Source organism: Macrotis lagotis, chromosome X, assembly GCF_037893015.1.
Source record: "Macrotis lagotis isolate mMagLag1 chromosome X, bilby.v1.9.chrom.fasta, whole genome shotgun sequence".
NCBI lineage: Eukaryota > Metazoa > Chordata > Mammalia > Peramelemorphia > Peramelidae > Macrotis > Macrotis lagotis.
Window position 1 is genome coordinate 1,495,448 of NC_133666.1, and position 27,382 is coordinate 1,522,829.

The 27,382-nt window shown below is 41.1% G+C and overlaps 1 protein-coding gene across 1 annotated transcript; it reads right to left on the reverse strand.

Moving 5' to 3' along the window:
- Positions 1-15,844: 15,844 nt before the first annotated feature.
- Positions 15,845-20,974, reverse strand: UBL4A (ubiquitin like 4A). Its single transcript, XM_074201264.1, has 4 exons — positions 20,825-20,974; positions 20,528-20,633; positions 19,419-19,627; positions 15,845-18,652 (listed from the first exon to the last, which is right to left on the reverse strand). The coding sequence occupies exons 1-4, from the start codon at positions 20,870-20,872 to the stop codon at positions 18,542-18,544; spliced, it is 474 nt and encodes a 157-aa protein (XP_074057365.1). The 5' UTR covers positions 20,873-20,974; the 3' UTR covers positions 15,845-18,541.
- Between the last annotated feature and the right edge of the window lie 6,408 nt (positions 20,975-27,382).

Below are 27,382 nucleotides of genomic sequence, written 5' to 3' on the forward strand. Positions count from 1 at the left end.
CAGTCTGCACTCACACTCCATTCTCTGGAAGTGGATCATAAGTCCTTCAGAATTGCCTTGGATCATCATACTGATCAGAATAACCAAGTCATTCAATTAATAATTTTAATATATTAATGTTAACTGTAAATTGTTCTGGTTCTGCTCACTTCCCTTGCATCAGTTCATGTCTTTCCAGGTTTTTCTGAAACTATCCCCTTCATTCGTTATAGCACAATAGTATTCTATCACAATCATATTTTACATCTTGTTCAGCCATTCCCCAATGGATGGACACACCCTCAGTTTCCAATTTACAAAAAAAAACTGTTAGGAAAAATTTTTTTGTATATACGTCTTTATTTTTCTTCGATCCCTTTGAGATACAGTTCCAGTAGTGATATAATTTGAACTTCTCATTTCACACTCAATTCAAGATAACTTTAAAACCCTTACTCTATTTTTCCCAATTACATGTAAAGATCGTTTTCAACATTCATTTTTGTGAAATATTGAGTTCCAAACGTTTCTCCCTCCCCTCCCCTAAGACAGCAAGCAATTTGATGTAGTTCATACATGCACAGTCATATTAAACACATTTCCATATAATGAAAGAAGAATCAGAACAAAAGGGAAAAATCATGAGAAAGAAAAAACAAGAAGAAAAGTTTTAACAAGTGAAAAATAGTCTGCTTTGATCTGCATTCAGACTCCATAGTTCTTTCTCTGGATGTGGATGGCATTTTCTATCACAAGTCTCTTAGAATTGTCTGATCACTCTATTGCTGAGAAGAGCTGTTTCTATGTAACTGCTCACCTCACTCCTGGTTCTGCTCACTTCACTCAGCATCGATTCACGTAGGTCTTTCTAGGTAATTTTTCCAAGATAATTTTCCCCATTTTTACTTTCCCTTCCCCTCTCGCTTAGTGTGTTCCTCAACCATTCTATTCTTCATTTGAACCCATCAAAACATATCAGTCATTCCCAGACCCTCCATCTAATTAGACTTCGTGATCCCTAATGATGCCTTATAAAGGGCCACGTGTTTCATATAAAAATGTGAACAATTTAATCTTATTTGGTCCCATACGATTGCTCCCTTATGTTTACCTTTTTATGCTCCTCTTGATTCCTGTGTTTGTATGTCAGATTTTCTCTTTAATTCTGGTCTTTTTGTCAGGAATGCTTGGAAGTCCCCTTTTGTTAAAGATTTAATTTTCCCAAACAGGAGAATACTCTGTTTTGCTGACTAGATTGTAGATTTCTTGGTTGTAATCCTAGATCTCTTGCATTCTGCAATATCTTATTCTAAGTTTGCCGATTCTTTAGGGTGGTGGTTTGTAAATCTTTTGTGATTCTAACCATGTATTTTAATGATGACTGACTGCTTGCCATATTTTTTTGTTGACCTGGGAGTTCTGGATCTTGACTAGTATATAATATAGTATTCCTTGGAGTTTCTCATTTTAGTGTTTCTATGAGGATGTGACTGGCGAATTTTTTTTTTAATTTCTACTTTGCTCCATGGTTTCTAAGATACCTGAGTAGCTATCTGTTGTGATCTTTATGATATCCAGGCTCTTTTTTGGGGTCCACAGTTGTTCATCATAATTTTCTTAGTCTAAAAATAAAATCAGTTTATCCATGAAGTTTTATCTTCTAAGATCTTAACCTAGAAAACCATAGGTGGAAGACATCATTAAAGCTATTCACCAAGAGCTTAATGGGGAAATAGTATTTATAGAAATTTCACAGAGGATTGTAAAATTTTGGCGACAAACCAATCTGGTCCCACTTTAGTGCATAAAAGTGTCACTGATTACTTGATTCTCTAATCCATCCATAAGGTCTGCTCTATATCAAAACCGAGAAAGAGCCATTTAGCAGCAGGATTACTGTCTCCTACTTGGGAGGTGTTGCCATGACAAACATGCCTCAACTTCCTTGCAGTGTCATCTGGGTTCAGTGGCCAGATATGAATCAGCAGGACTGGAGATGGTTCTGGATGGGAGGAAGTCAGGGTTAAATGACTTGCCCAAGGTCCCACAGCTAGTGTCAAGTGTCTGAGGTTGGATTTGAACTCCCATCCTCCTGACTCCCAGGTCAGTGCTCTATCTACTGTGCCACCTAGTCATATATCATAGACATAAAACATTGGGATTTCTCCCCTTTCCAAAATGTCATAAATATAAGAATTTATTCAGTCTCTTATAAGAGATAACCAGATCAGTTTCATGTCTTCTCAGGATGGTCTTTACACCTATGAAAGCCAAACTTGCAGATGCATTTAGAAGAGGAGCAGATTGTTTCACACAGTCAGAGCCTGCCTTCAGATTTTTAGTTGGAGAGACACAGACCTTAGGGGAGGCAGAGGCTAACATTCAGACTTACAAACCTCAGAGACTGAAAAACCAGTTTTTGATCAGAAATATAGAATTAAATAAAATAAATCTTAGACATTCCCCCATTTTGATCTAAGGTGACACTTGCAATGTCAATTAAATAAAGATTTAGGGAGACAATGGGCATATTGGAGTGAAAATGACATAGTTTTGGGAACTAGGTTTGCCAGGTGATATGGGCGTGTAACGCAAGGTCTATAATAGTACATAAAAGTGGGTGATACAATTATAATGTCAAAGGAGGCAGTCCCCTTTGATTATATAGACAGTATGATAAACATCAAACAGCAAAGGAAAATTCAGGTCCATATCTTCTGCAGTCTTTTGATACAGTTCTATGGTTTCAGATGTTCATGAGGTTGTTTTCAATCCAGGTTACTTGTAGAGATCTAGTAAAAGAATTTCTTAACACAATTTTTTTTTTCAAATTAAAATTAATGTTTAAAATGAAATTCTGGGAACTCTTAGATCACGATGATTTACAATTTGATTTGCCCAATTGCCATGTTGATATACACAGAAAATTTGGTTACAAATAGAAATTAGTAGGTATTTTTTTTATTTCTCCATTTGGAGGATGCTAGTCTACTTGAGAAAATAAACTTCCATAAAGATTCAACTACAAAAGTGAATTCATTAGAGTGCCAAATTAGCCTGAGCTCGTAACGTATAACTTTGATAATCATGTTAGAAGCAAGTATCTAGTAAGTGGTTTACAAATAAAGCAATTTTAACCTTTTGCTGTTTAAAAATAAATTAAAAATCCTTAACCGAAAATTAATTTCTCTTTCAAATAATTTTAAAATAGACCAGAGCATCCTTCTTTTGTTATACTTAGTTGATTAACATTCTTTTCCTTAAAAACAGAACTTGAGACCATTTAATCAAGAATCATTTCTTGATGTCACAAAATTTTCTTATTGTTTCTTAAACATCCCCTTAGCATTGTAAAAAAAAATTAAAAGATTTTACTTCTTATAGAAGCATATAGCTGACAACAGATGCCAAGACAATATACTAGCCTACCTAGCTATTAGAATTTCAGCCAAATGACTGAAAATTTCTACACCTGATCTTAATATTATTGACCTGACATGGTTACAGCAATGTACCATAAAGACCTGGAACACAAGAAAGGCAAAGTTCCCTTATTTATTTACATATCCATTTTCAGGTAAGGCTATGTGAGTGACAAATGCCTTGAGCTAGATTTTATAACTGCCTGGTAAGACATTTTTCAACTGTCATGTTTGGGGAACCAAGCCTAAGAACTAGTTAAAAATTGTCTTCATGGCCTTTCATACCAAGCCTGTCACCTGCAGAATCCATATTCAAAACCCCTTAGGGGTACTGACATCAATAGAACTTTTTCCCAACAGCATTTCTTTTGATGATCATATTTGGTGTCACAGAATAATATCAATCAAACTCTTGGGTCAACAAAAGAATATGGCAAATTAAATGTTAAATAGAAAATTTCCCATAATCTAAACTTTAGGTAAGTTCGGTTTACAAAGATCAAATATTACTTATATAAGAGATTATCACAGAAAAATAAGAAATTATCCATGTTGCATATATACATTTACTTCAAAGCAAATAAGAAAAGATTTGGGATGGGTAAATACAATTATTCAAACTTGCATATAAAAATAGATTCTCTAGAAACAATTTTGTGTATTAATATGTTTAGTCATTATTCATTTTCAAATAGACAGCAAATCAGTGCTTCCAGAATGCTTTAAAATAATTGGAACAACTTTAGATGACTTTTAAATAGTTTGCATACACACACACACACACACACACACACACACATATATATATATATATATATATATATATATATATATTTTTTTTTTTTTTTACAAGGCAAATGGGATTAAGTGGCTTGCCCAAGGCCACACAGCTAAGGTAATTATTAAGTGTCTGAGACCGGATTTGAATACAGGTACTCCTGACTCCAAGGCCGGTGTTTTATCTACTGCGCCACCTAGCCACCCCAGGTTTGCATATATTTTAACAGGTTGTTCTTGTACCAATTGTAACAAACATAAGATTCATTAGATTCCAAATGAGATAGCCTATGAATTATTACTCTTCGTTAAATATAATGTTTCCACATTGAAATCTTATTTCTTAGAACAAAGTAAAGCAATAAAGAGGTTTCTTAAGTAAAGTAAAAATTAACCTTATAACTTAATGGGTTTTATATTTTGTTTCATAAATTTATTCACTTCTACCCAAGTATATTCATATCATTCTCAAAAAAGAAAACGAGAGTCTTCAGGAATTTTATTTTACGACATTTACATGTCATAAGTTCAAAACACTAATGGAACTCACTTATGCCATGTAATGGCATCAAATTTCGATCAAACAGTAAGGTCTTTCTATTTGCAATTATTGCAGTAATTTTAAATGCTTGTAACATGCCTAATAGATTCAGTATTGCAGTAGGAAACTTTCAATTTGAAAACATTTTATTATGAGAGCTATAAATAATACCATCAGTAGTAGATCCTAGTACATAAATGCTTTTACAAAAGCTTTCTCTTTTGAGAGTGTTTTTCTTTCTTAAAAACAAGAAATATTCCTGATGTTATAAGGACAATCACAAAACTTTATGAAATTTATTAGTTAGGAATTTGTAAAGTGATAGGCATCTTTTAGTTATTCAACATTAAAGCAAAAAGAAATCTTTAAGACTGGAATTTATCAAATGTAAATTAGTATAAAATTATTTTTAAATATCATAAATCAATTTCAAAAGTTCTGAAGTCACAAATAAATCACAATTGTCATGAAGTTTCTTAGTACTATCTTCCTTGAACCAAATGGTGTTTACAAAAGGAAGGTTTTGTTTATTTAAGACCGGAAGAACATACCTAATTAAATTATTCATGACAACCCTTTACCAAGGCCTTAAGGTTTATTTGAATATAAATTTTTTTGCGTTTACTTTTATCACTAGAAATAATGCCATGTTAAATTTTCAAATTAACTCATATGTGAGATACATCCTTTAGATGAATTTCTCATGGAAAGATATTTCCCTTTACTCCTTACAAATTCTGTAGCACAGGGAATTCTTGCTTAAGATTTCTGATGAGATGGTTCTAAAAATCTCTTTTTTTATGATTATAAGATTTTCTTTGTACCTTGCTTAACGATCTGATGAAATCCATGATTCTTGTTCTCATCAGGACTAAAATTTAGATTGAGTCAAACCAAAATTATTATATTTGGGTTTTTTTTTTATAAGCACAAGGTGAACTGCAGAGTTTTCCAGTTTTGAAAATTCCCTGCTGTTACCAAACTGCTTGCAAACTTTATTATCATCATCATCATCATCATCATTATCATTATTTTTAACTGATGACACTGACCTCACAAAGCCCCCTTTGTTCTGCACTTTTGTGCTGGAGTTAAACAAGTGCATAGTTTGTTTGTTTTTTTAGGTTTTTGCAAGGCAGATGGGGTTAAGTGGCTTGCCCAGGGCCACACAGCTGGGTAATCATTAAGTGTCTGAGGTCGAATTTGAACTCGGCTCGTCCTGACTCCAGGGCCGGTGCTCTATCCACTGCGCCACCTAGCTCCCACACTATTAGTTTTAAAAGCTCAAAGCAATAATAAAATGCACTCACTATTTCTGGGTTCGTTGTTTCCCAGACAATTGCCTGTTAAGAGATTTGCCCAGGCAGTAGTAGTAGTCAATTGTTAGGATTTGAATTTAATCTCAATGATCACACCTGAGCACAATTTCCTTTAGCTGCGATCTGGATTCTGTAATTCCAGAAGGAGTCTATAACTTCGTTTGGGATTTATCGGTGTCGTATGACCTTTTTCGAAACTTGCTCGTTCGGGGCACCTTGGTGGAGCAGTGGATAAAGCAATCACCCCCACGTGTTTGCAGTTTCCGTGTTTCCTTTCCAGGTCTTTCCAGCTGCATTTGCCATTCTGCTGTGCTTCATGTCGTGCTCTCTACCATGTTCCGAGTCCCTGTGAGATCTTGTTCTTCACCATCTCTCGTGCTTTGTTCCGAGTTGGGCATCCCTTGAGAGCTAGCAGCGCCCACCACAGCCTCTTCCCTGGGTTTTGACCCTTTCAATCATCCACAAGCGCAGCCGCACCCGTTTTCAAGGGGCTGGACCCATTTTCTGGCCCCTAGCAGATTGCCACAGCGGACCTCGCACTTCAAAACGGACCATTTAAAAAAAAAAAAACCCATTTTCTTCCAAGGTCCCCTTCCCTTTGGGTATTGTCTCCCATTCATACAGTCCCAACCTCAGCCGTCAACCAGCACAGCCGATCAGCCAATCGGGAGAAGAAGACCGGGAAAGGACGCGGCCAGCAGCCAATCCCGAGCCAGAGAACGAAGAGAGGGCGGAGGCGAGGTCGGGAAGAGAGCCGTCCCGGGGCGCCTGCCCCCCCCCCCCCCCCCCCCGGCGGGGAGCGCGGCCCAGGACCCAGGACGGAGCCGGAGGCAGCCCGGCGGAGCCCAGGCCCTGCCAGGCGGCGGGGCGGGGAGGAGGAGGGTGGAAGTTGGCAGGCTGACTTTGTCCTGGGCCGCACAGTCACCCAGGGAGGGGTGAGAGGGGGTGCGCCTGAGTCTAGGGGAAAAGCTGCTGCGCCTCCAATCCTAGTTGTGATTTTTTTCAATGGATATTTTACTTTGTCTTCCAATTGCACGTTAGGAAAGGTTTTCGACATTCACCCACATCGTGTGCACGTTTTGAAGTCACACAGCTTCCTTCCCCCCTCCCTTCCCAACTGCCGCCCCTCAGCAGGCAAGCCATCAGGTGTATAGTGTGCACACACTCTTGTGTTGAACGTGTTAAAGATGAGTCATTTTCTAGATGCAACATTGGGATTAAGGGAAGAGGCAGCAAAGGAATGGATGAGAAATGTTGACAAAGTGAATGTAGTGATCAGATTCTGAAGGGTTTGGGGTTTTCCTTTTGTTTTGTTTTTGCTTTCTCTAAATGGATACAGCATTGCCCATAGCCAGTCTCCTGGGATATTAATTTTGTGTGTGGGGGGGGTTTTTTGGGGGTTTTTTTTAGGTTTTTGCAAGGCAAACGGGGTTAAGTGGCTTGCCCAAGGCCACACAGCTAGGTCATTATGAAGTGTCTGAGACTGGATTTGAACCCACGGACTCCTGCCTCCAAAGCCGGTGCTTTATCCACTGCGCCACCTAGCCGCCCCAGGATATTAATTTTTTAAAAAATGAAACAAAATATATATTAGACAAAAACACAGAAGAAATCCACTTTGCTTTCACACTAGAGGATCCCAAGACACAATGAACCAAACTATTTGTATTTTTTATTGAACTTTTTTATTTTTCCAATTACATGCCATTGCAGTTTCTCAACATTCATCTAGTTTATGAGTTACAGAGTTTTCTACCACCCTCTCTTCCTTCCTCCTTCCCCATGGTGGTGAACAGTCTCCTAAAAGTTGTACATATGCATTTCTGCTCAACATACATATTAAGAAAGAAAACATGAAACAGGAATGGAAAATAAAGCCCTTGTTAAAAAATGAATATAACATGCCATTAGATTCCATTAAGCAAATAATGAAACACAAAGACAAAAAAACCAGTGGAGGGGCGGCTAGGTGGCCGGCCCTGGAGTCAGGAGTCCCTGGGTTCAAGTCCGGTTTCAGACACTTCATAATGACCTAGCTGTGTGGCTTTGGGCAAGCCACTTAAGCCCATTTGCCTTGCAAAAAAAAAAAAATCTAAAAAAACAAAGAACCAGGGGAACCCACTTGGCTCTCATACTAGGGGTTCCCAGAGACACAGCATACAAATAATAAACACCAGACCCCACTACAACCAACCCAAGTGGGGGTGCCAGAAAAACCAGGGGGAGAGACATTTAGAGACCTTAAACCACAGAAAATTCTCACCAAAAAGCAAAAATTTCAATAACTAGAGGTAAATTCTACAGAATATTTTGACTTTAACCAAAACAAAAGCTTCAAAACTAAAGCAATTGAGTGGAAAAGGGACAGATTCCAAGTCCAACAAAAACTTTTGCTGGGCTCAAAATCTGTCCTAGCTTTTGTCCTTTTCTGCAGACTTACTAGGAATCAATCTGCACCTTTGCAAGCCATCTATCTATCCATCCTAATTCAACTAGGAAACAAAAGTTCAGTTTGAAATGGAGCAGGGAGTTGAAAAGTGACAAACCTCTTTCCTTCTAATGAGAGGGAGAAAGAGTCTGTCCCTCTTAAAATCTCCATCCATTCATCTGAGTCATGGCACAATTACTGTTAACCTTAGTTTTCTTAGACTAAAACTGAAATAACAAAAATTGAGTTTATCCATGAAATTTTGTTCTTTAAGATCTTATTCAGAAACCCATAGGTGGAAGACATCATTAAAGATATCCACAAAGAATTTAATGAAGAAACAAGATTTATAGGAATCTGACAAAGGATTATAAAATGGTGGAGGCCAGTCAATCACGTTACACATTAGTCCATAAAGGTGTCATTGATTAGTGATGATTCTTTAACGCATCCAGGTCAGAACTGACAATGATCCAGTGAGCAATGAGACCACTGCCTCCTCTCCTGACTTGATATTTCATGTCCTTATCAGATAGCACATAGACATACAAAACACTGGGATTTCTCCCTTTCCAAAATCTCAGTACAAAAATTGATTCAGTCTCTTAGAGATAACCAGACCAGTCTCCTGCTTGCTTTAGGACAGTCTTTGTTTACACAACAGTGAAAATCAGAGGACCACCACACTGTTTCAGACAGACAGAGCCTAGCCTGCCTTCACATTTATAGCTGGAGAGACCCAGACCTTGAGGAGTGCAGAGGTGAACTTACAATTTAGACTTACAAACCGCAATTAGAGGCTGAGAAATCAATTTGTGATCAGAAATATAAAAAGAATTAAACATCATAAGAGACACAGTTTTTGGATGGTCCAGTGATTTTTAAATTACCTCTCCTTTTTACCACCTGGTCAGTTCTTTTTTTCTATGAGAGAAGTCAGTTTCCTATATTTTTTTAGTTTTTGACATTTTTTAAAAATTATTGCTTGCTATCTCATAGTCTTGAGCTTTCATGAAGCCAATTCTAATTTTCAGAGTTTTTTCTTTACTAAGGTTTTGTATTTGTTTTTCAAAGCTGCTAATTCTCTTTTCATATCTTTCCTCCCCAGCTTTCACTTCAAAATTTTCCTCATTTTTTTTTCCTTTATCACTCTCCTTTACTTTTTAAAAATCATATTTTAACTCTTTTTTTAAAATTGCTTCTTTAACTCTTCTAGGAATTCTTAGTGGACTCATGTCCACACTAAATTTTTCTTTGAAGTTTTGCTTGAAAATGATTTCAAGTTATTCACTTCTTCTGTCAAGTTCTTTTGCTGTTTGCTCAATCTTTTATCTTACTTTTGACTTTGGTCTTGATTTTAGTGCTGGGCTCTGCCAACTTCTATGGGGTGGGGTGGGTGTATGGCCTGGACCTCTGCCCTCTTCCATCCTCCTTTGGCTTTCACTGCTCTGGCTGGAGACCTCTGAGCTTTTAGAGCTCTCAAAGTGGGGAGATGTGGTTTGAGTTCTGCAAGATACTAACCCAGCTTTTGGTCTGTTCACTTGGTCCTGGTTGAGAGTTTCAGCAGACAGCTGCTAAATTCAGTCACTATCAGCCTGCTGGGGAGGCTCTGCAGGTTTAGAATGTGTAAACTGCTGCTGCTCTTTGGTTTAGGGTTCCCACCTTGGTTATACCACTGCCAGCCTATACATTGGACTAAACGCTAGAATAGAGAGATGCGGGATGATAGCTAATGGGAAAATGGAATAGATCAAGTGAGGGTTTTTTGAAGAAGGAGATGTGGCTATATTGTAGTTGTGGCCAGTGGAGAAGCAAAGATTGAAAATGAGTGAGAGAGTGGATATGATCGAGAGAACAATCTGTGGGAGAAGATAGGAAAGACTGGGGATTACTTGGACATGTTGAACTTTTCCTTCGCAAGGAGAAGGGAAATCTCTTCATAGAAGACAGGCAGCCAAAGGAATAAATGGGGGAAAGACATCTAAATGATGTGGGCTGAGAAAAAGTGCAATGGGAGGTGAGGCTCTCAGCTGAGGTGGCATAGATTCTGGGTTCCAAAAGATCAAGGAGCTTAGTCTACTGGAGGAGAAAACAGGCAAACAAGCTCTAGACAGGATCTATTGGAGATAATCAACAGAGGGAAGGTACTAGCATTAAGGGTTGCCAAAGACTTCTTGTAAAAGGTTTGACTTGAAGAAAGCCAGGAAACAGAGGTAAGAGGAGAGAGAGCATTCTAGACAGAGGGGAAAACCAGAGAAAGTCTGTAGTCAGATGGGGCCGTGAGGTAGTGCAGTGGATAGAGCACCAGCCCTGGAGTCAGGAGAACCTGAGTTCAAATGCAGCCTCAGACACTTAATAATTACCTAGCTGTGTGGCCTTGGGCAAATCACTTAACCCCAATGCCTTAAATAAACCAAATTTAAAAAAAAAAAGTCTGTAGTCAGGAGACAGATTGTCTTGTTCAAAAACCAACCAAGAGACCAGGGTCATTCATGGGATGGTACAGGATCATGAAGGGATACTATGATACTATACTACCATCCTATATGAAAGTTTAAGAAGATTGGAAAGGGGGAGGGCAGGCATGGCCAGCAAGTTCTGAATGCCAGACAGAGAATTATTGTTTTGATCCTGGAGGTAAAAGGCAATCATTGGAGTATATTAAGTAGGATGTTGACAGTGGAGTTTATTGAATGAGGTGGATGGAGTTTCGGAAAGGCAGGTTGAAAAAGAAAAAAGATTGCTTTGCTGCAGCAAGAGTCCAGTTGAGACTGGCTAATATAAACTGGTAATGGCGCCATTCAGAACAGTTTCATGAATTTCTCCAGTTTCATTCAGCAGCAGACAAATACAAATGGAGATAGCAGATATCCAAAGTGGTACGGGGCTTGACAGTGCAAGACTGGTACTATAGTAAGAGGACAGAAGCCTCAAGGGAGGAGACCAGTGCAGCATGGAACTGGTTCCCCAAAGGGTCAAGTTGGGGAAGGGAGGAGAATTCAGCCAGTGCAGGAGTGATGGCTCAGGAAAGAGCTGAGTAGAGGGACTGGAGGTCATGGGGAGGATGAAACAGGGTTTGGGGGTGCAATGCAAAGGAAGATGAGTAATTACAACAGACTGTGAGCAGATAAGGTAATAAATATCAGAGTTGATGAACAAGGAAGTAGAGCATTTGTGAGAGATGGCAAGGTCAAGGATATAACCATCTCTGTATATAGCTGAGATTCTGTGGAAAAGTATTGCACAGGAAATGGACAAGTTGAGGAAATGAGAAGTTAGGCTGCTCAAGATATGGTTGATATCATTAGAGTATGGACCATACTCATAGTATCCGCCAGTTTATTATGACTTCTGGGTAGAAAAGAGTCAGGTACTCAACTCCTAAAGGCAAGAGTGCAGAGCAGACAATTTCTAAGAAAGCGAACCTTGGGACAGTATGACAAAATGTCTTGGATGAGGCCTAGGAGCACTTCAACTCGCTTGGCACTGTATATTCTTTCTGACAAGTTACAGGGTTGTAATATCTGTCCATGAGTCAAAGGCAAAATGACTTGGATCCCAGCTGCAATGCTTACAAGAATATTCATAATGGCCTCATGGTGAAGCTGTGTTTAACTCTCTCAAATCCTTTTCACCTTGAAGAACCGCTGATTTGGGAAGATGGAAGTTGACTCCACTTGGGGGGGGTAGTGATAATCATTCGAGATACCTTACCTTCCAGCACTGTCATCATCATTCAAGCTTCTACGTTATAGTGGTTTTCCACTGATCTCCCTGGAAGCTGCTTTGTGAATGTGAGGGATGGCTTTTTCACAGAAAAACCACGAACGCAGCAGCGGGCCAAAGATCACATTCCAAAGAGATGATCATTTGGCAGCCCTTACTCTGAACTGGTCAGATCAGTGGGATTGGCAACACCACCATGATAACCCAGAAAGAGTTGAACGGATTTGAAAATCATGCTATAGAAACATCACGAGGTACTAGGATTCAAATAAGGGAGACTAAAAAAAAACCCAAAACAAGTCAGAGCTATCCAATACAGGGACAGGTTTCTTTTCTGTCCCCAGGATTGATTGAGTGAAGGGGTATGACGCAAAATGAAAAACCACAGACAGGTACTGACAATACAAGATGCTGACACTGTGCAGAGCCATTTTCATAAGAAATTGCAAGAAGTGTTTCAAGTCTCACTTTTAGATGACTGAATTAGATGAATGGCTGCCTGTCTCCCTTGCACAGATCAAAATGGCCTCGAGCACCTATGCTGCAATAGAAGGGATGGTTGCTCCCAGACTGGAGAGCAGTTCAGTTGCATTTTGGGTGGATTTGGGGGTTAGGAGGAATGTTCTATCCTGCAGTCTTCTGGGATTAAGACATGGCAGGAGGTCCAAAGCTCCTGCTGGTGGAATGATCATTGGATTTAGTCAGAGGACTGAGTTCAAAGTTCCCATATTTGAGACTTTGGGATTCTGAGTGTCTCCTCACACCCCTCCCCCATCCTCAGTTATCAGTCCACTCTATTCTATAAGCCCTTAACCCATAAACCTCAGAAAGATGTTTAGAGGCTTTTCCAGTGTCTATAGAGCACAGCCCCAGTCAGCCACAAAGTTCAGAAATCCGTTGTTATGGTTCAGTCATTTTTTGGTCCTATCTCTTTGTGACCCCATTTTGGGATTTTCTTGGCAAACACACTGGAATAGTTCACCATTTTCTTCTCCAGCTTATTTTACAAACGAGGAACCGACGCAAACAGGGTGAGGTGACTTGCCATGAGTCACTCAGCTAATAAGTGTCTGAGGTCAAATTTGAACTCAGGAAGATATGACCCCACAGGTCCAGTGCTCTATCCACTGTGCCACCTAGCTGCTTTTTATTTAATTGATCCTTAATTGAACATTTCTCCATGTTGACCCTGCTTCTGTGCTTCACACCTACATCTCTAGCCTTAGCTTCACAAATTTAGGGCTAGAAGACACCTTGGATGCTGTCTAGTTCACTCCTTTGGTGGATTTATTTGTTTATTTATCTTCCTATTACATGCAAAGATAGTTTTTTGACAATTCATCCTTTTGCAAGCTTTTGAACTCCACATTATTCCATCGTTCTCCTTTCCTAGCAAACAATCTAATATAGGTTGTATATGTAAAATTTCATTTAACATGTTTCTGTGTTCAACTGTGAAAGAACACCTAGAACCTAAGGGGGGAAAAACATGAGAAAGAAAGAAAAAGTGAAAAGTGAACAGTCTGCTTAGTTCTGCATTCAGAATCCATAATGTTTCCTCTGGATATGGATGGCACTTTTCTTAACTGGACGCTCAGAATTGTCCTTGATCGCTGAACTGCTGAGGAGAGCAGCTTCTCTCATAGTTGATCATCTCACATTGTTGTTGTTAATGTGGATGATCTCCTGGTTCTGTTCACTTCACTCAGCATCAGTAATAGGTCTTTCTTTCCATGCTTTTCTGAAGTTGGGCCACTCAATAGAGAACCACCTTACTCCAAAATATTTATATACCATAACTTGTTTAGCCATTCTCCAATGGATGGGTATTCCCTCAATTTCCAATTCTTTGCCACTTCCAAAAGAGCTGCTATAAATATTTTTGTACATGTCGGTCCTTTCCCCTTTTTTAATGAACTCTTTGGGATGTAGATGAGGTAGTGGTTTATTCCACTACCAAATTGCTCTCCAGAATGGTCAGACCAGTTCACAATTCCACCAACAGTGCATTAATGTCCCAGTTTTTATATATCCTCTCCAATAGTGATCATTTTTTGTTGTTGTCATTTTAGCCAATCTGATAGATGTCAAGAAGCACACCTTGGAGTTGTTTTAATTTGTATTTTTTTAATCAATAATGATTTGAAGCATTCTTTCATATGCTATAGTTTTAATTTCTTCCACCTGAAAACTGCCTTTTCATTTATCAATTGGAGAATGACTTTTCTTCTTATAAATTTGACTCAGTTCTCTATATGTTTTATTAATGAGTCCTTAATCAGAAACACTAGTTGTGAACATTGTTTTCCATCTTTTTGCATGCCTTCTAATCTTGGTTGCACTGGTTTTATTTGTGCAGAAACTTTAAATTAATGTAGTCAAATTATCCATTTTGCAATTTGTTGTTTTCTAGCTCTTCTTTGGTCATAAACTTCTCCCCATTCCATAGGTCTGATAGACTATTCCTTGTTCTCCAACTGACTTGTGGTTTCACCCTTTATGTCTAAATCTTGTCCCCATTTTGACCTTATAGGGTGTAAGATGTGGGTCTATGCCTAGTTTTTGTCATACTATTTTCCAGTTTTCTCAGCAGTTTTTGTCTAATAGTGAGTTCTTATCCCTGAAGCTAAGCTTTGAATTTATTAAATGGTATGTTCCTGTAGTCATTTACAACAGCTTCTTTTGTACCTAGTCTATTCCATGGATTCACTTCTCTATTTCTTAGCCAGTGCCAGGAAGTTTTGATGATTGTTGCTTTGTAATACAGTTTTAGATCTGGAAGAGCTAGAGCACCTTGTTTTGCATTTGTTTTCATTAATTCCCTTGATATTTTTGACCTTTTGTTCCTCTAGATGAACAATGTTACAGTTTTTTCTCTAAAATAATTTTTTGGTAGTTTGGTATGGCGTTGAGTAAGTAATTAATTAAGGTAGAATTGTCATTTTTATTATATTAGCTCGGCCTAACCATGAGCATTGACATTTTTCCAATTGCTTTTATTTGTGTGAAATATTTTGTAATTGTATTCATATAAGTTTCTAGGTTTGTCTTGGGAAGTAGATTCTCAAGTATTTTATGCTGTCTGCAGTTAATTTAAATGGAATCTCCATCTCTTGCTGTTGGCCCTTGTTGGTCATATATAGAAATACTGATGATTTCTGTGGGTTTATTTACTAGCCTGCAACTTTGCAGTTGAGGAAAAAGGCCAAAGGAAAGGAAATGACTTGTTTAATATCATACACAGGTAGTCTATAGCAAAATTTGTCCCCATCTCAGGTCATTTACCTTCAAAATAGGTGCTCTTTTCCTGTGCCCTGTGTGTTCTGTCACAACCAGGCTCATACCCTTCCTTCTGATGCCTGTGTGCTCCCCCCCACCCCAATCTATTTTCTTCTCTGCCTTTCCTCTACAATACCCACCTCACTGGTTCACCTAGTTTCTCAACACTCTTAAAAATATTTTCCTTCCCCCCTCCCAATTACATATTAAAATGATTTTTAACATTTGAAGTATTGGGTTTTTTTTTAAGTTTTGAGTTCCAAAACCTATTCCTTCCTCTCTCCCCTTCCTGAGACAGTAAGCAATCGGGTTTAGGTTAGCAATGTGCAACCCACCCCCATCCTTTTCAGTTGACTTTGTCTCTGATAGCCTTTTTCATCATTCCTTAAATAGAGACTCTCCACCCCTATCTCCACCATTCATGTCAGAGGTGCCCCAGTTTTTCCTCTGCCTTTCCTATGACCTGCTCTCTAGGGGATGCTCAGGATCTCTTCAGCCGCCTATGTGTTGCATGATCCATATTGTGGATTATGGGGAAAAAGTGGAATTCAAATATTGTGGTTTGGGGATCTAGTCCAGACTTTATTATTTAAAATTTTCATTCTCAATTGTCTTCTTCCCCTACTCAGAGAGAACTCAAGAAAAACAGAACCGTTACAAATATATATATAGTCATGCAAAACAAAATCTCATATTAGTCAATGAAAGTAAGAGTGAGAGGAGAGAAGAAGGAAGGCAGTAAAGGAAGGTTAGGAAGAGAAAGAAAAAGAAAGGAAGGGAAGGAAGGAAAGAGAGAAAGAAAAAGAAAAGCTTCTTTGATATGCCTTCTGAGTCGGTTTCTCTGAAACCATCCTCTTCATCACTTTTGACAACATAATAGTATTTCATCATGATCCTATGCTAACTTGTTCAGCCATCCCCAATTAATGGGCAGTTTCCAATTCTTTGCTGCTGTAAATATCTTTTTCTACACATGGGTCCTTTTTCTCTTTCTTTGATCTCTTTGGGGTAGAGAGCTATTGCTGAGTCAGAGAGTATGCCCAGATCCTTTTGCTACTTCATTTCCTCCTGGTTGAGTCTTGGAGGGAGGGGAGCAGGGAGTTGCAGCAAGTCAAGGGAGCTCAGCAGGGATTGGGAACCCCAAACACTCTTAAGAAGTGCAACCCTCAGCAGGTGATAGACTGGAAGGATGGCAGGCTTTATCTGACCTCAGGGGACCACAGGGTCAGAAACAGGAGGCCTGGCAGTCAGGGCCCCGCCAGTTCAAACCCTCATAGAGGAGTCCAGAGTCCAACCTTTGCCTAGCTGCCAGGACCAGCTCACTTCTGAAGGAAGTTCTTTTGGGGTTTGCCCTGCAAATGTTGGAAATCCGGTAGGGGAAGCTGAGCAGTGGGCCCTCTCCACTGCGGGGGAAGAGGAAAGCTGTATAGATATATAACACCTGGGTCCTGGCCTTAGCTCCATGCCCTTCAGTTGGGCTAGATGGAGGATGTAAGTCGTAGGGAGCTCACAGTAGGGCCAAAGTAGGGGAGACCAAGCGTAATGAGGATGGCAAATTGGACTGGATGGACCCAGTGGATGGAAACAACAGCCTCAGTCCTATTCCTTTCAAGGCTTCAAGGGTTAGGCCAAACCAAATCTAATGGTCCCCTCCCTTCCTCAGGAGGAACTTGGGGCAGATCTCTCCCCCATTCCACAGCATCATGCCTATTTGAGTACCCCTCTTTCCCCTTATTAGATTGCAAACTGAGCACAGGCCCTCAGATTTTTGATCACTGTGACCCCAGCTCTCTATTCAAGTCTTTCTTTGCCTGTCAGTATCACCTCCATCAGGGCTGTAAAAGGTTTTATTTTATATTATCTGGAGTCTCAGACACACTGGGTCTGTGTGGTACTGGGCCAGTCACTGAACTATCCGAGTTTCCTCACATGGAAAATGGGGGTCATAATATACCCCCAGGTTGTAGTGAGGACCCAGATGCTTCCTTATAAAGCACTTGGCAAATCTTCAGGGTAAAGGCTGCTATTCTGATTCTCCTCAGGTCCTAGCATGTGGCCCACTCAAGAAATGAGCTTTGCATGAAGAGATGAGTTCATTGCAAGCTCTGGAAGCTCTTGGGCCTGGTCTCTTCCACAGACTAGCTTCAGTTGGCTGGGAGGGAGGGGCCCCTTTGGTCAGGGAGAATATTTTAGGTGACAGTCAAGGAGGGCTGGGAGAGAGGTTAAGGTGACATTCAAGAAATGACCAGTCCTTAATGCAAAGAACAAAAAACTCCAAAAGCCTGGAGTAGAGGTGCATAATAAAGATTTAATTGAATTAACTGGAAGCAAAAGTTTGAAAAGCTAGGCTCTCCCAAGTAGGAGAGGGCTTGGGGGGGGCTTTTACACCCTCACTTCCCCCCTCACTAGGAGTGAACTGTTCTCCCTGGTTGCCTCATAGATTTATTTGAATCAGGAAGACACTGAGGACCACCCACAAAGTGAGGCCTCCCCATGGCAAAGAGTAACCCTGAGCTTTGCCACAGCCCCATCGCCCAAGTGCTGACCCCTTTAATACAGAAACATGACTGAGCCCAACAAGCCCAAAGGCCACTCTCACAGAGGGCAGCTGCTCTAGTAAACACCAGACTTGAGGAAGGATGGCTTCCCTTCCTCTAAGGCTTTCTGATCCTCTGTAAGGCTATGCTACACAGGTGAGTTTTGTTCATGTTGGGAACAGGAGAAAATACTGCCATGATTCTGTACTCAAAGGGAAGCAGCACTGGGGGCAAGGGGCCAAAGATGTCTGGAATGCAGAGTGTAACGGTGACCTATCCCAGGGAAAAAACTGAGGAGGGGAAGGTGTCATGGTAGCCAGTCCCTGTTCTACATCCTATTCTGCACCACAAAAACCAACCCCTTTGTTTAATAACACTCTCCTCAACCTTCCTTCCTTCCTTCCTTCCCACCTACTAGGCACCTACTAGGGGGTGGATGGAAGTAGCAAGGGTGGCCAGAAAACCAACCCCCTACTACTTCACCCATCCCTAAAGTTGTTTTGTTTTTTTTCAGGGAGGGGGAAGGGAGAGAGCTAGTCGAGGAAGCCAACTTCCACAGGCTCAGTCACAGTACAGTTGAGCATACGGGTAGCCAGCCGTTCAATATCATCCAAGCTCAGCAGGCGTAGACTCCGATCGTAGTCCTGTGGGGAGTAGGAGGGCAGGGAGAAAAGACATGACCTTGATCTTAGGTCGTAGTTACAAGAAATGCAGTGTCAAAAGATGGGGGAAGGAAGTTGGGGTGGCCAAAGAGATCAAAGAGAGAGGGAAAGGACCCATAGAGCCAAAAACATTTCTAGTAGTGGTATAGCTGAACAAGGTATGGTCAATAATTCTGATGGAACACTGTTGTACACTAAGAAATGACTAAGGGGATGCTTCCCTCCCCCCCCCCCCCAAAAAAAAAGAATCTATAAGATGATGTATATGATGAGAACACTGAACACAGTAACAGCAGCGCTGTAACAATGATTGACTGAAAAACCGAGTTCCTCTGATCAACACAGAGGCCTTACAAAGCAGCCTGCTTCCTAAGTCCTGACCAAGGGAGGGACAGAAGGCAGGCATTCAATGAAGCCTATGTTGGTGGAGATGGTTGAGATAGGCTTTGGTAATTTTACAAGAGACTTAATTCTTCCAGGGGTTCTGTTTGTCTTTTTTTCCCTCATTTGAGAGGAGGGAGGTGGGAGAGAGAAAATAAGAAATGCTGGTGTACTGACAAGAGTCAGAAGTCTCATATTCAAAACTCCTCTGGAGAGGAGGTGAGCTCTAAGGTCCCTTCCAGCCCACATTTGTGATCTCATGATGCTAAGGGCTGGATGTCCAGTTGGCCAAATACTTCCGACGTGGCTGGTGAGCATCGGTTTGAGGTATAAAGAGAGAGATCACCCTCACAGTCCTGGGACTCACCTTTTGTAGCTGTTCTAGGACTCTGCGGGTATCAGTTGTGCTGAAGTGCCGGGCCAAGATCTGAGAGACCAGCAACCAGGTGGGGAGTGGCTGAGACTGGGCCTGTGGCTTTGAGGGCAAGTGTCGAGAGGCTCCCTCGTCAGGAAGCTTGATCACTAGGTTGATCTTGGAGTTTGGCCCAATGCTATAGTCTGAAAGGCGAAGCTCATCTGGGAAGATGAAGAAAACGAGGTGATGGTTTGGCTGCTGTGTCTCCTTACTGAAAGACCCAACTTCAACCTTCTTGTCCTAGGCACTGGGCTACCTTGATACCTCCTCACTGTTGCATCATATCTCCTGACTTCTCAGGGCCAGCTTGGTGTCTAGATCCATTCGATGAATCCAACCAACTCCCCAGAGCTCCTTCACCAGATTGGGGGGAGGTCAATATTCAAGATTCTAGTGTTTGGGATCAGCAGTAAGAAGTCAGTGACAAGTGAATCTCTTCCAATTTGTTTCCATTTCACGGTTTTATCCAGCGTCTGATCCTTGATCAAAAAACTGTTCCCAGGTTTGTGTGAGGGAACTTTACAAGCTTCCAAGGAGCTAGAGTTCTATCTGTTCTAGGTCTTAGAATGGGGTTTTAACTTGAATTCTATGAACATGCTTTTAAAAAGATTTCGGGGTGGCTGGGTGGCGCAGTGGATAGAGCACCGGCCTTGGAGTCAGGAGTTACCTGGGTTCAAATCCGGCCTCAGACACTTAATAATGACCTAGCTGTGGCCTTGGGCAAGCCACTTAACCCCGTTTGCCTTGCAAAAAAAAAACACAACTAAAAAAAAGATAAAAAGCTAACAAAATTTTGACAATTCTTATTGCTTTTATAATCCTCCCATGTCCTTCATTTTATGCATTTGAACAATTTTGCGTGTCCAGCCTGCACCGGAGGATGCCTCTTGAACTCAGATCCCTCTGCCCATCCCTGGCCCCGGGGCCCTATGTCCGGTCCGACATACTGGCTGCAGCGGAGGCCTCCCCTTTCCCCTCCCGACACACCCCTGCCCCCAGGGAGGTGAGGGTCCGCCGGCCCCCCCGCGGCCTCCCCATTCGGCCCCCGCTCCCTCCGGTACCTGCCAAGGCCTTGCCCTTGAACAGCAGGCGCTGCTGGCCCACGGGCACGTTGAGCTTCTCCGATACCAGGTGCTTCAGGGTGACCACGCGCTCGTCCTCAGGCACCTGGGGGCGGGGCGGGACCACGCGGGGGGCGGGGCTTCAGGCGACGCCCCGCCCTAGCCCGCTCGATCCGACCAATCCCCCCAGCCCGTGGGAGCTCGCCACCCGGGATAGCCCTCCCTCCACCTCCAGGGCGGGGTCGGGGGGGGGGGTCGGGAAGGTTTCGGGGAGACGGGGGGGGGGGGGGGGGGTACCTGGAGGCTGCATTCCCGGCCCTGGAGCGCCTTCACGGTCAGCTGCATTGCGGCGGCCACGGCGCCTCTAAGAGCTGCCAGCGAACGCGGCCTGCACCTCCCGCGGCCGCCACCGCAACTTCTGGCCCGGCCGGAACCCAGAGCCAAGCGGGGGCGGGGCGGGCCCTGGCCGGGCCGGGCCGGATGTGAGGCTCCAGGAAGGGGCGGGCCTCGCGGCGAGCCGGCCGGCCGCGCAGCGCCCTCTGCAGGCCTGGAGGGCGCGGGCCTAGAGCGAGGCGGGAGGCCCAGGGCCGGGGCGCAGGGCCGAGGTCGAGGGCGGAGGGCCGCGGGCTGAAACCTGGGGAAGAGGCCGCAGAGCCGGCCTGCAGAGTTCCCAGGGGCTTGTGCTTGACGGGCTGAGAGCTAAGCCTTGGGGACAGGCTGACTTGCGAGCCCTCCATGGTTCCCCCGTCTTGCTCCAAATCACGGGCCCAAGGTGAAGAGGTTGAGGCGGGCCCCCGGGCAGCTGTCCTTCCTAAGGCTCCTGAGAAGGTGGCCTGCGCAGCTGGCACCAAAGGGGACACCCAAGAGCAAGTTAGATCTGCTGCACAACTGAGGGTGCCAGAATGACACCCACTGGACACGTTGGCCTCAAGGTGCTAGGGAAACATCCCGGTGCAGCTCCCCAGCAAGGCGAAAGCTTTGATTTGGACATAGGACTGGAAATCTCATTCCGATGGACATAGGTAGTCCATGCACAATGACGGACATGGAGGACAGCCATTTCTTCCCCCCCCCCCCCCCCGCCATGCCCAAAATCATACTTAACACAAAAGAAACTATAAAACCTTCAAAACCTACAGTTAACATCAAATGCCAGAAAATGAGAGGTTACACATGAAATTTTCTTCTCTAGGATTAGCATGAAACATATATGGCCATCTACCCAAGATGACCACCCTGAACACAGAGAACCCAGAACATTTCTAGAAGACCAAAGAATTGCAGAGTGAAACCAGTACACTTGTATCTAAGTCAGAACCTGAAAACTCTCTAGAGGCCACTCTAGAACTTGGCACAAAATCTCATCAAAAAGCATCATCCTTTACCTAGCTGTGTGGCCTTGGGCAAGCCACTTAACCCCATTTGCCTTGCAAAAAAAACCAAAGCTAAAAAAAAAGCATCATCCTGATAAAATTCTGTCTTGTCTAAAGGAGGACAGACCCATTTTTTCCTGGATTAAAACACAGAGAGCAGGATAACTTTTTCTTTCTAAGTCTAAAGAAAGTCAAATTCCATTCCTCACATTAGGCAAAAAAGTAACCTCTCAGCAGCAATACAGTTAGCACAAAATTCTACTTTCACATAACTTAATCACAATAAATTGTACTCTGCAACAAATATAATAGGGAGCAATTTGTGATACTGTTCTGTCTTTTTTTTTTTTTTGCAAGGCCATAAGATTAAATAACTTGTCCAATGTCATACAGCCAGGTAATGATTAAGCATCTAAGATAGAATTTGAACTCAGCTCCTACTGACTCCACACCCAGTGCTCTATCCCCTGGATCACCTAGTTGCCCCTGTAAGACAGTTAAATACACATTTCATAGTTTGCCTTCATTCTGCACTGAAAGACTCCAACTTCATATCTTTTTGATGGTTTATTTTTTGCAAGACTTTTGCCCAAGGTCACCCAGCTAGGTAATGACAGAGTGTTTGAGGCCACATATGAGCTCAGGTACTCTTAACTCCAGAGCCAGTGCTCTATCTACTGCTCCAGCTAGCTGACACTTCAATTTCATGTCTTTTGGCAAGCTGGTGCAGCATATGGTCTCCACCTCTTGGGACTGATCATAATCTCCAATGCAGAAATTCTCCTGGCTGCCAGTCTTCTCAGTCTGAGAGACCTAGGATTTCCTGACCTGTCAGATTCAAAAGGCAGCCCCCAGTCACTAGTCCCTCACAGCTGTGGCATACCTATCCCTGAAATTTCTAAAAGTTTCCAAACATAACTTTTAGTGTTGCTTTCTAAAATACCTTGGATGACCTTATTCCTAAGCATGTTCCCCATGATGTTAGCCTCCAATCCAAACCCCTACTACATAGAAGTATATACAGAATATATGCAAAATGAACAGAAGGTACTCTTGGGAGATATGGCATAACTATCCAACAGAAGCTGCAACAGCTCCCTATAAAAGGAAGAGTCCAAAAATATTTAGCTTAAGACTTTAGAAAACCCCAAAATTCTTTTTTTTAAACTTCCAGATCTACTGATTTTTTTCATGAAATGACAATTTTTGACATATTTTTTATTTTTATTCATCATATCCCCTCCTAACTCCCTTCTCTCTCTTTTTTTGATTTAATTTATTAATTTCTCTTGAATTTTACAATTTTTCCCCTAATCTTGCTTCCCTCCCCTGACCCCCCACAGCAGGCAGTCTGTTCATCTTTACATTACTTCCATGTTATACACTGATCTTATTTGAATGTGATGAGACACAAGTCAGATCTTTAAGAAAGAAACATATACGGGGCGGCTAGGTGACATAGTGGATAAAGCACTGGCCTTACAGTCAGGAGTACCTGGGTTCAAACCCCATTTGCCTTGCAAAAAAAAAACAAAACTAAAAACTAAAAAAAAGAAACATATAGTATGAGATATAACCAAATTACATAATAAGACAACTTTTTTTAAAAATTAAATGTAATAGTTCTTGATCTTTGTTCAAACTCCACAGTCCTTTCTCAAAATACAGACGGCATTCTCTGTCACAGATACCCCAAGATTGTCCCTGATTGTTGCACTGATGCAATGAGCAAGTCCATCAGGATTGATCATCACCCCCATGTTGCTGTTACATTGTACAGTATTTTTCTGGTTCTGCTCATCTCTCTCACCATCAGTTCATGCAAATCCCTCCAGGCTTCCCTGAATTCCCATCCCTCCTTGTTTCTAACAGAACAATAGAGTTCCATGACATACATATACCACAGTTTGCTAAGCCATTCCCCAATGGAAGGACATTCACTTTATCTCCAATGCTTTACCAACACAAACAGGGTTGCTATGAAGACTTTTGTACAAGTGATGGAAAACCCAGAAATTCTAAAAGACAGAGGTGAGACATGATGGAGAATCACCAGTGTGGGGATGAAAGAGAATGTGGTGTCAGTACAAAACACAGCTCTCATTTTGAAGTGCTGCATTCCAGAACTTCAATATATAGCTACAGGAATAATTTTTTTTTACTGACATTTTATTTTTCCAAAGACATGCAACAGGAGTTTTTCAACATTCATCCATTTCCAAATTGATAAGTTCCATATATTTCTACCACTCTCCCTTCCCTCCCCATATTGGTAAATAGTGTGGTAAAAGTTGTAAATGAACACTCATGTTTAATATATTTGCATATTGGTCATGTTGTGAAAGAAGAATTAGAAATAAGGGAAAAGAAAAAACCATGAAAAAGAAAGGGAGGGGGCGGCTAGGTGGCATAGTGGATAAAGCACTGGCCCTGGAGTCAGGAGTACCTGGGTTCAAATCCGGTCTCAGACACTTCATAATTACCTAGCTGTGTGGCCTTGGGCAAGCCACTTAACCCCATTTGCCTTGCCAAAAACCTAAAAAAAAAAAAAAAAAGAAAAAAGAAAGGGAAAACATAAAAGAGGTTTTTAAAAAGTGAACATACTATGCCAAAGTAGTTTTATCCTCTGGACATGGATAGGATTGTCCATAGCAGTTCTCTCAGGACTGGCCTTGATGTCTAAACTGCTGAGAGGAGTTGTTGCCATCTTAATTGATCATCTCACACTTGTTAATTTGGACGATGTTCTCCTGGTTCTACTCCCTTTGCTCAGCATTGCTTTCTGGAGTTTTTTCTATGCTTCTCAAGACTCCAGTCATTCATAGTTGCTTACAGAACAATAGTGTTCCATCACATTCATATACCATAACTTGTTCAGCCATTCCCAAATGGATAGACACCCCCTCAATTTCTTATTCTTTGCCCCTACAAAAAAAAGGTACTAGGGGAAGCTACATGGCACAATGGATACAACATCGACCCTGGAATGAGGAAGACCTGACTTCCAATCTGACCTGAGATACTTGATACTTACTAGCTACGTGACCTTGGACAAGTCACTTAGCCCCATTGGTCCACAAAAAGATGCAATACATATTTAACACATGAGACTTTCCCCTTTTTATATGATATTTTTGGGATATAAACACACTATGATCAATTTAATTGCTCTTTGGACATAGCTCCACATTGCTCTCTAGAATGGCTACATCGTTTCACAACTCAACCAATAGTACATTAATGTCCCAATTTTTCCACATCCTCTCCAACATAAATCATTTTCCTTTTTTGTCATCTTAGCCAATCTGGTAGGTGCCCCAAAGTTGTTTTAATTTGCATTTCTCTAAATAATAATGATCTGGAGGATTTTAAAATATGACTATATATAGCTTTGATTTCTTTATGTTATTCTTTATCCCAGCAGTTTTTGTAGAATAGTGAATTCTCCTCCCAGAAGCTAATGCCCTTGGGTTTGTCAAATAGTAGATTCCTATGATCATTTACTACTGTTTTTTTTTATTATTTTTTGCAAGGCAATGGGGTTAAGTGGCTTGCCCAAGGCCACACAGCTAGGTCATTATGAAGTGTCTGAGGCCGGATTTGAACTCAGGTACTCCTGACTCCAGGGCTGGGGCTCTATCCACTGTGCCACCTAGCCGCCCCTCTACTGTTTCTTTTATATCCAATCTCATCCGCTAGGCCACGACTCTATTTCTCGACCAGTGCCAGAAGTTTGGACGACTGCTGCTTCACAATAAAGTTTTAGATCTAGTACAACTAGCCACCTTCCTTTGCATTTTTTATCAGTTTCCTTGATATTCTTTTGTTGCTCCGGATGAATTTTTGTGTTTTTTTTTTGCTTTTTGCAAGGCAATGGGGTTAAGTGCCCAAGGCCACACAGCTAAGTAAGCATTCAGATGAATTTTGTTACTATTTTTTCTAGCTCTGTCTTTTGGTAGTTTGATTGGTATGGCACTGAATAAATAATTTAATTTGGGTAGAATGATCAATTTTATTATATTATCTCAGCCTGACTTGAGCAACTGACATTTTTTTACTTGTTTAGATCTGACTTTATCTGAGGGAAAACTATTCTGTAATTGTGTTCATATAATTTCTAGGTTTGTCTTGGGAGGTAAATTCCCAAGTATTTTATGTTGTCTACAGTTACTTTAAGTGGAATTTCTCTATCTCTTGGCCTTTGTTGATATGTAGAAATACTGATGATTTTATGGGGGTTTATTTTATATACTGCTACTTTGATGAAGTTATTTGTTTCAAGTAGTTTTTGAGTTGATTTTCTAGGGTTCTCTAAGTATTACCAGCATATCATCTGTAAAGAGTAAAGTGACTGGCAGCTAGGTGGCACAGAGCACTGGCCCTTGAGTCAGGAGGACCTGAGTTCAAATCTGACCTCAGACACTTAATATTTACTTAGCTCTGTGAGTAAGTCACTTAGCCCTAATGTCTTATTAAAAATAAAAGGATGGAGTTAGATAAAGCTAACGTTTCTAGTACTATATTGAATACTAGTGGTGATAATGGGCATCCTTGTTTCACCCCTGATCTTATTGGAAATGTTGCTAGTTTGTACTCATTGCATATAATAATGTTTGTTGATGGTTTTATATAGATACTAATTATTTTTAGGAAAACTCAATTTATTCCTATACTCTCTAATGTTTTAAATAGGAATGGCTATTGTATTTTGTCAGATGCTTTTGCAGTATGTACTGAGATAATCATATGTTTCCTGTTAGTTTTGTTATGGATATGTTCAATTATGTTGATTGTTTTCCTAAAATTGTACCATCCCTAGAGCTCTTGATCTTGACCTAATACAACTGAGTTTGCACAATTAGGTAATTGAATATTATCCCACACACCCCCTGTGATAATTAGGGTTCATCAACATATCATGCATCATATGATTGGGGGGGGAAAATCATATTAGGGACATGTCATGGGATGGATGGACCTCTTAGATTGTGACTCAAACTCTGAGAGCCTATGAAAATCCAAGAGGGAGGGGAGTTTCTGAAGACTATAAATTTCCTGATGTTCTAATGCTACCCCGTGCCTCACATTAGGTGAGGTACCCATATCCTGCAGGATTTGTGAATAAAATCTACAATTTTCTCTCAAAAAAAATTGTACTATTCTTGTCTACCTGGTATAAAATTTTACTTAAGATTTTTTGTATCAATGTTCATTAGGGAGATTGATTTATAATTTTCTTTGTCTGTTTTGGTTCTTCATTTTTCCAAATAGTTTATATGGATGGAATTAATTATCCCTTAAATGTTTGTTAGATTTCACTTGTAAATTCATCTGGGCCTGGGGAATTTTTTTCTTAGGGAAATTGATGGTTTCTCTGATTTTGTTTTTCTGAAATGGGGTTATTTAAGTATTTTATTTCCTCTTCTGTTAAATTGGGTAGCTTATAGTTTTGAAAATATTCATTCCATTTCATTTATATTGT